The sequence below is a fragment of the Melospiza melodia genome, assembly GCF_035770615.1.
Source record: "Melospiza melodia melodia isolate bMelMel2 chromosome 3 unlocalized genomic scaffold, bMelMel2.pri SUPER_3_unloc_2, whole genome shotgun sequence".
Classification (NCBI taxonomy): Eukaryota; Metazoa; Chordata; class Aves; order Passeriformes; family Passerellidae; genus Melospiza; species Melospiza melodia.
This window is the reverse complement of record NW_026948492.1, coordinates 154,960-164,799: the sequence shown is the minus strand read 5'-3', so window position 1 is coordinate 164,799 and position 9,840 is coordinate 154,960. Positions and strand designations below refer to the sequence as shown.

Sequence of the window (9,840 nt, the reverse complement as noted above, 5' to 3'; positions counted from 1 at the left end):
TTCTCCAGCACCTGGAGGGTCTGAGGATCGATCCTGGTTTCTCGCGGCCCGGATCCACCTTTTCCATGGAATAAAAACCCCAAAAAATCAAAAAAAAATTCCCAAAAAATCCTCCGGGATGGGGGCGTGTGGAGGTTCCAGAAGGTTCCTCAGGGGTTCTCCAGCACCTGGTGGCTCCGAGGAGCGATCCTGGTTTCTCGCGGCCCGCAATTCCCGGATCCGCCTTTTCCATGGAATAAAAACCCCAAAAAATCCCAAAAAATCCCAAAAATCCTCCGGGATGGGGTCGGGGTTCTGGATCCTGGTGGAGGTTCCAGAAGGCTCCTCAGAGGTTCTCCAGAACCTGGTGGGGCAGGGGCACGGTGCTGGCGGCTCCGTGGAGCGATCCTGGTTTCTCGCGGCCCGGATCCGCCTTTTCCATGGAATAAAAACCCCAAAAAATCCCAAAAAAATCCCAAAAAAACCTCTGGGATGGGGGCGGGTGGAGGTTCCAGAAGGTTCCTCAGGGGTTCTCCAGCACCTGGTGGGGCAGGGCCACAGCGGTGGAGGATCTGAGGAGTGATCCTGGTTTCTCACGGCCCGGATCCGCCTTTTCCATGGAATAAAAACCTCAAAAAATCCCAAAAAAATTCCCAAAAAATCCTCCGGGATGGGGGCGTGTGGAGGTTCCAGAAGGTTCCTCAGGGGTTCTCCAGCACCTGGTGGCTCCGAGGAGCGATCCTGGTTTCTCGCGGCCCGCAATTCCCGGATCCGCCTTTTCCATGGAATAAAAACCCCAAAAATTCCCAAAAAAATCCCAAAAAAACCTCTGGGATGGGGGCGGGTGGAGGTTCCAGAAGGTTCCTCAGGGGTTCTCCAGCACCTGGAGGCTCCAAGGAGCGATCCCGGTTTCTCGCGGCCTGGATCCGCCTTTTCCATGGAATAAAAACCTCAAAAAATCCCCAAAAAACCTCCGGGATGGGGGCGGGTGGAGGTTCCAGAAGGTTCCTCAGAGGTTCTCCAGAACCTGGTGGGGCAGGGGGATGGTGGTGGTGGATCCGAGGAGCGGCGCCGGTTTCTCGCGGCCCGGATCCGCCTTTTCCATGGAATAAAAACCCCAAAAAATCCCAAAAAAATCCCAAAAAAAACTCCGGGATGGGGGCGGGTGGAGGTTCCAGAAGGTTCCTCAGAGGTTCTCCAGCACATGGTGGGGCAGGGGCACAGCGGTGGAGGATCTGAGGAGTGATCCTGGTTTCTCGCGGCCCAGATCCGCCTTTTCCATGGAATAAAAACCCCAAAAATCCCAAAAAAATCCCAAAAAACCCTCCGGGATGGGGGCGGGTGGAGGTTCCAGAAGGTTCCTCAGGGGTTCTCCAGCACCTGGTGGGGCAGGGGGATGGTGGTGGTGGTGGCTCCGAGGAGCGGCGCCGGTTTCTCGCGGCCCTTGAGGAAGAAGGTGAGCAGCTCGCCCTTGCCCTTGACGTAGACGGCGCCGCGGCGCACGAAGCGGAAGCCGTAGTCCTTCAGGATCTGCTGCGTCTCCTCCACCACCTGGGACAACGAAACGGGGAAGTTCCTCGTGGTCACACATGGGTGTTCGCCGTGGTTCCACATGGACGTTCCCAATGGTCACACCTGGATGTTCCTCATGGTCCCACCTCAATGTTCCCCATGGTCCCACCTGGATGTTCCCCATGACTCCACCTCAATGTCCCCCATGGTCCCACCTCAATGTCCCCCATGACCCCACCTGGACGTTCCCCATGGTCCCACCTGGACGTTCCTCATGGTCCCACATGGACGTTCCTCATGGTCCCACCTGGACGTTCCCCATGGTCCCACCTCGATGTTCCCCATGGTCCCACCTGGACGTCCCCCATGGTCCCACCTGGATGTTCCTCATGGTCACACCTGGATGTTCCCCATGATCCCACCAGGACTTTGCCCATGATCCCACCTGGACTTTGCTCATGATCCCACATGGACGTTCCCCATGATCCCACCTGGACTTTGCCCATGATCCCACATGGACGTTCCCCATGATCCCACCTGGATGTTCCTCATGGTCCCACCTGGACTTTGCCCATGGTCACACCTGGATGTTCCCCATGGTCCCACCTGGATGTCCCCCATGACCCCACCTCAATGTTCCCCATGGTCCCACCAGGACGTTCCCCGTGGTCCCACCTGGATGTTCCCCATGATCCCACCTCAATGTCCCCATGATCCCACCAGGATGTTCCCCATGATTCCTCCTGAACTTTGCCCATGATCCCACCTGGATGTTCCCAACATTCCTGGAGTGATCCCACCAGGACGTTCTCCATGATCCCACCAGGACATCCCCCACGATCCCACCTCAATGTCCTCCATGATCCCACCAGGACATCACCCATGGTCCCACCAGGACATCACCCATGGTCCCACCAGGACGTCCCCCATGGTCCCACCAGGATGTCCCCCATGGTCCCACCTGGATGTTGCCCATGACCCCACCTCAATGTCCCCCGTGGTCCCACCTGGATGTCCCCCATGACCCCACCTCAGTGTCCCCCATGGTCCCACCTGGACATTCTCCATGATCCCACCTGGATGTTCCCCATGGTCCCACCAGGATGTCCCCCATGGTCCCACCAGGATGTCCCCCATGGTCCCACCTGGATGTTCCCCATGGTCCCACCTGGACGTCCCCCATGGTCCCACCTCAATGTCCCCCATGGTCCCACCTGGACGTCCCCCATGACCCCACCTGGATGTTCCCCATGGTCCCACCAGGACGTTCTCCATGATCCCACCTCAATGTCCCCCATGATCCCACCTGGACACTGCCCATGGTCCCACCTCCATGTCCCCCATGACCCCACCTCAATGTCCCCCATGGTCCCACCTGGATGTTCCCAGGATTCCTGGTGTGGTCACACCTGGATGTTCCCCATGGTCCCACCTGGACGTTCCCAGGATTCCTGGTCTGATACCACCTCAATGTCCCCCATGGTCCCACCTGGACGTTCCCCATGGTCCCACCTGGATCTTCCCCGTGGTCCCACCTGGACGTCCCCCATGACCCCACCTCAATGTCCCCCATGGTCCCACCAGGACGGTCCCCGTGGTCCCACCTGGATGTTGCCCATGACGCCGGTGGACTCCATCCTGCTGGCCACGTTGACCGTGTTGCCCCAGATGTCGTAGTGCGGCTTCCTGGCCCCGATGACCCCGGCCAGCACCGCGCCCTTGTTCATCCCTGCCCGGGTGGACACACGCAACGTTCCAGAACCTTCCGGAACCTTCCGGAACCTTCCAGAACCTTCCAGGACATTCCAGAACCTCCCAGAACCTTCCAGAACATTCCAGAATTTGTTCCAGAATTTGTTCCAGAACATTCCAGAACCTTCCAGAACATTCCAGAATTGGTTCCAGAACCTTCCAGAACATTCCAGAAGATTCCAGAACTGGTTCCAGGACATTCCAGAACCTTCCAGAACCTTCCAGAACCTTCCATGACATTCCAGAACCTTCCAGAAGATTCCAGAACCTTCCAGAACTGGTTCCAGAACCTTCCAGAACATTCCAGAATTTGTTCCAGAACCTTCCAGAACATTCCAGAACATTCCAGAATTCGTTCCAGAACCTTCCAGGACCTTCCAGAACCTTCCAGAACATTCCAGAATTGGTTCCAGGACATTCCAGAACCTTCCAGAACCTTCCAGAATTGGTTCCAGAACATTCCAGAACCTTCCAGAACATTCCAGGACATTCCAGAACCTTCCAGAACCTTCCAGAATTTGTTCCAGAACCTTCCGGAACCTTCCAGAATTGGTTCCAGGACCTTCCAGAACCTTCCAGGACATTCCAGAATTGGTTCCAGGACATTCCAGAAGATTCCAGAATATTCCAGAACCTTGCAGAACTGGTTCCAGGACATTCCAGAACCTTCCAGAATTGGTTCCAGAACCTTCCAGAACCTTGCAGAACCTTCCAGAAGTGGTTCCAGGACTTGCCTATGCGCAGCATGAAGTTGTTGAAGGACTGGTAGTTGATGTTCATCAGCGTCACCTTCATGGCCAGCGCGAAGTCGGCCAGGTCGGCCAGGTGCTGCCACCGCTCCTTCTCCGAGCGCGGCTCCTTCTGCTGGAGATCCCGGAATTCCCGGAAATCCCCCAAAAAATCGGGATTTTGCCAGGATTCCTGGGCTGGTCCCACCTGGATGTCACCCATGGTCCCACCTGGACATTCCCCATGGTCCCACCTGGATGTTCCCCATGATCCCACCTCAATGTCCCCCATGGTCCCACCTGGACGTTCCCCATGGTCCCACCTGGATGTCACCCATGGTCCCACCTGGACGTTCCCCATGGTCCCACCTGGACCTTCCCCATGGTCCCACCTCAATGTCCCCCATGGTCCCACCTGGATGTTCCCCATGGTCCCACCTCAATGTCCCCAGTGATCCCACCTGGACGTTCCCCACGATCCCACCAGGACGTTCCCCATGGTCCCACCTGGACGTTCGCCCATGGTCCCACCTGGATGTCACCCATGGTCCCACCTGGATGTTCCCCATGATCCCACCTCAATGTCCCCCATGATCCCACCTGGACGTTCCCCATGGTCCCACCTCAATGTCCCCAATGATCCCTCCTGGACTTTGCCCATGGTCCCACCTGGATGTCCCCCATGGTCCCACCTGGATGTTCCCCCATGATCCCACCAGGACATTCCCCATGGTCCCACCAGGACGTTCCCGATAATCCCACCTCAATGTTCCCCATGATCCCACCTCAATGTCCCCCATGGTCCCACCTGGACATTCCCCATGGTCCCACCTGGATGTTCCCTATGATCCCACCTCAATGTCCCCCATGGTCCCACCTAGATGTTCCCCATGGTCCCACCAGGACGTCCCCCATGGTCCCACCTCAATGTCCCCAATGATCCCACCAGGATGTTCCCCATGGTCCCACCTGGATGTTCCCCATGATGGAGATGGGAGATGGAGATGGGACATGGAGATGGGACACAGGGATGGAACGTGGAGATGGGAGGTGGATTTGGGGACATTGGGACGGGAGATGGAGATGGGACATGGAGATGGGACACAGGGATGGAACACATGGAGATGGGAGGTGGAGATGGGACATGGAGATGGGACATGGAGATGGGAGGTGGATTCGGGGACATTGGGATGGGACGGGAGATGGAGATGGGACACGGAGATGGGACACAGGAATGGAACGTGGAGATGGAACATGGAGATGGGAGGTGGAGATGGAGATGGGACAGGGATGGGACACGGAGAGGGGAGATGGAGATGGGAGGTGGAGATGGGAGGTGGACTTGGGGACATTGGGACAGGAGATGGAGATGGGACATGGAGATGGGACACGGAGATGGGAGATGGAGATGGGAGGTGGATTTGGGGACATTGGGATGGGAGGTGGAGATGGGACTGGGATGGGACACGGAGGTTGGACGAGGAGATGGGAGGAGGATTTGGGGACATTGGAGATGGAGATGGGACATGGAGATGGGACACAGGGATGGAACACATGGAGATGGGAGGTGGAGATGGAGATGGGACATGGAGATGGTACATGGAGATGGGACGTGGAGATGGGAGGTGGAGATGGGAGGTGGAGATGGGAGGTGGAGATGGGGACATTGGGACGGGAGGTGGAGATGGGACATGGAGATGGGACGTGGAGATGGGAGGTGGAGATGGGAGGTGGAGATGGGAGGTGGAGATGGGAGGTGGAGATGGGGACATTGGGACGGGAGGTGGAGATGGGACATGGAGATGGGACACGGAGGTTGGACGAGGAGATGGAACGAGGAGATGAGAGGTGGATTTGGAGACACTGGGACGGGAGATGGAGATGGGAGGTGGAGATGGAGATGGGACACAGGGATGGGACACAGAGGTTGGACAAGGAAATGGGAGGTGGATTTGGGGACACTGGGACAGGAGATGTAGATGGGACACGGAGATGGGACACAGGGATGGAACGTGGAGATGGGAGGTGGAGATGGGACATGGAGATGGGGACATGGAGATGGGACATGGAGATGGGACATGGAGGTTGGACACGGAGATGGGACACAGGAACGGAATGTGGAGATGGAACATGGAGATGGGAGGTGGAGATGGAGATGGGACAGGGATGGGACACGGAGATGGGAGATGGAGATGGGAGGTGGAGATGGGAGGTGGATTTGGGGACATTGGGATGGGAGGTGGAGATGGGACTGGGATGGGACACGGAGGTTGGACGAGGAGATGGGAGGAGGATTTGGGGACATTGGAGATGGAGATGGGACATGGAGATGGGACACAGGGATGGAACACATGGAGATGGGAGGTGGAGATGGAGATGGGACATGGAGATGGGACATGGAGATGGGACGTGGAGATGGGAGGTGGAGATGGGAGGTGGAGATGGGAGGTGGAGATGGGAGGTGGATTTGGGGACATTGGGACGGGAGGTGGAGATGGGACATGGAGATGGGACACGGAGGTTGGACGAGGAGATGGAACGAGGAGATGAGAGGTGGATTTGGAGACACTGGGACGGGAGATGGAGATGGGAGGTGGAGATGGAGATGGGACACAGGGATGGGACACAGAGGTTGGACAAGGAAATGGGAGGTGGATTTGGGGACACTGGGACAGGAGATGGAGATGGGAGATGTAGATGGGACACGGAGATGGGACACAGGGATGGAACGTGGAGATGGGAGGTGGATTTGGGGACATTGGGATGAGACATGGAGATGGGACATGGAGATGGGACACAGGGATGGAACATGGAGATGGGAGGTGGAGATGGGGACATGGAGATGGGAGATGGAGATGGGACATGGAGATGGGACATGGAGGTTGGACATGGAGATTGGAGGTGGATTTGGGCACATTGGGACGGGAGATGGAGATGGGACATGGACATGGGACATGGAGATGGACGAGGAGATGGGAAATCCATTTGGGGGCATTGGGATGGGACATGGAGATGGGACACGGAGATGGGACACAGCAATGGAACGTGGAGATGGAACATGGAGATGGGAGGTGGAGATGGAGATGGGACATGGAGATGGAACATGGAGATGGGACACGGGGATGGAACGTGGAGATGGGAGGTGGATTTGGGGACACTGGGACGGGAGATGGAGATGGGACATGGAGATGGAACGTGGAGATGGGAGGTGGAGATGGAGACATTGGAGATGGGACATGGAGATGAGAGGTGGATTTGGGGACATTGGGACAGGAGGTGGAGATGGGACATGGAGATGGAACGTGGAGATGGGAGGTGGAGATGGAGATGGGACATGGAGATGGGAGGGGGATTTGGGGACATTGGGACGGGAGATGGAGATGGGACGTGGAGATGGGACACAGGGATGGAACGTGGAGATGGGAGGTGGAGATGGGAGGTGGAGATGGAGATGGGACACGGAGATGGGAGATGGAGATGGGAGGTGGAGATGGGGACATTGGGGCGGGAGATGGAGATGGGACATGGAGATGGGACACGGAGATGGAACATGGAGATGGGAGGTGGAGATGGGAGGTGGATTTGGGGACATTGGGACAGGACATGGAGATGGGACATGGACATGGGACATGGAGATGGGAGATGGAGATGGGACACAGGGATGGAACGTGGAGATGGGAGGTGGAGATGGGACACAGGGATGGAACGTGGAGATGGGAGGTGGAGATGGGAGGTGGATTTGGGGACATTGGGATGGGAGATGGAGATGGGACATGGAGATGGGACACGGGGATGGAACGTGGAGATGGGACATGGAGATGGGACACAGAGATGGAGATGGGAGATGGAGATGGGACACAGGGATAGAACGTGGAGATGGGAGGGGGATTTGGGGACATTGGGACAGGAGATGGAGATGGGAGATGGAGATGGGACATGGAGATGGGACACAGGGATGGAACGTGGAGATGGGACACGGAGGTTGGACGAGGAGATGGGAGGTGGATTTGGGGACCTTGGGATGGGAGATGGAGATGGGACATGGAGATGGGACACAGGGATGGAACGTGGAGTTGGGAGGTGGAGATGGAGATGGGACATGGAGATGGGACATGGAGGTTGGACGAGGAGATGGGAAATCAATTTGGGGACATTGGGATGGGAGGTGGAGATGGGACACGGAGATGGGACACAGGGATGGGACACGGAGATGGGAGATGGAGATGGGAGGTGGACTTGGGGACATTGGGACAGGAGATGGAGATGGGACATGGAGATGGGACACAGGGATGGAACGTGGAGATGGGAGGTGGATTTGGGGACATTGGGATGGGAGGTGGAGATGGGACATGGAGATGGGACGTGGAGGTTGGACGAGGAGATGGGAGGAGGATTTGGGGACATTGGGATGAGACATGGAGATGGGACATGGAGATGGAAGGTGGAGATGGAGATGGAACAGAGAGATGGAACATGGAGATGGGAGGTGGAGATGGAGACATTGGAGATGGAACATGGAGATGGAACATGGAGATGGGACACGGAGATGGAACGTGGAGATGGGAGGTGGAGATGGGACATTGGAGATGGAACATGGAGATGGGAGCTGGAGATGGAGACATTGGAGATGGGACATGGAGATGGGACATGGAGATGGGACACGGAGATGGAACGTGGAGATGGCAGGTGGATTTGGGGACATTGGGACGGGAGATGGAGATGGAGATGGGACACAGGGATGGAACACATGGAGATGGGAGGTGGAGATGGAGACGGGACATGGAGATGGGACATGGAGATGGGAGGTGGAGATGGAAGGTGGATTTGGGGACATTGGGATGGGAGGTGGAGATGGGAGATGGGACACAGGGATGGGACATGGAGATGGGAGGTGGATTTGGGGACATTGGGATGGGAGGTGGAGATGGGACATGGAGATGGGATGTGGAGGTTGGACGAGGAGATGGGAGGTGGATTTGGGGACATTGGAGATGGGACACGGAGATGGGACACAGGGGTGGAACGTGGAGATGGGAGGTGGAGATGGAGATGGGACATGGAGATGGGAGGTGGAGATGGGAGATGGAGATGGGACACGGAGGTTGGACGACGAGATGGGAGGTGGATTTGGGGACATGGAGACGGGACACGGAGATGGGACACAGGGGTGGAACGTGGAGATGGGAGGTGGAGATGGGAGGTGGATTTGGGGACATGGAGATGGGACATGGAGATGGGAGGTGGATTTGGGGACATTGGGACGGGAGGTGGAGATGGGAGATGGGACACAGGGATGGGACATGGATATGGGACACGGAGGTTGGACAAGGAGATGGGAGGTGGATTTGGGGACATTGGAGATGGGACAGGGATGGGACACGGAGGTTGGACGAGAAGATGTGAAATCCATTTGGGGACATGGACATGGCACACGGAGATGGGACATGGAGATGGGACACGGAGATGGGACACGCTTGGCACAGAGACCTGGATGCTGAGATGGGACACCAGGATGGGACACCGGGAGGAAGGAACCGTGCCCATCTCCTGGAGGTGTCCCCAGGTGGGACCCCGTGCCCACCTTGGCCCCGAAGCCGTTGGCGCCGGCGTCGGGCGTCACCCCCGAGGCGGCCATGTAGGTGCTGCCGATGGTCTTGATCTTGGTGATGCAGCGGAACTGCGGCTGGTCCAGGAGCTGGAGATGGACACGGGCACGGGATCCCACCTGGATGGTCCCTGAGATCCCACCTGGATGATCCCTGAGATCCCACCTGGATGGTCCCTGAGATCCCACCTGGATGTGGCCATCATTCCCACCATGATCCCACCTGGATGGTCCCTGAGATCCCACCTGGATGGTCCCTGAGAT

At 57.2% G+C, this 9,840-nt stretch overlaps 1 protein-coding gene across 1 annotated transcript in view; it reads right to left on the bottom strand.

Annotated features, from left to right (window-relative positions):
- Window positions 1–373: 373 nt before the first annotated feature.
- Window positions 374–9,840, bottom strand: part of LOC134432648 (adenylate cyclase type 3-like) — a 73,965-nt gene continuing 64,498 nt past the window's right edge. The window contains 4 exon segments of the mRNA XM_063181545.1: window positions 374–1,530; window positions 3,096–3,220; window positions 3,978–4,107; window positions 9,553–9,666. Coding sequence (XP_063037615.1) covers window positions 1,342–1,530; window positions 3,096–3,220; window positions 3,978–4,107; window positions 9,553–9,666 — 558 coding nt within the window. The 3' untranslated portion in view covers window positions 374–1,341.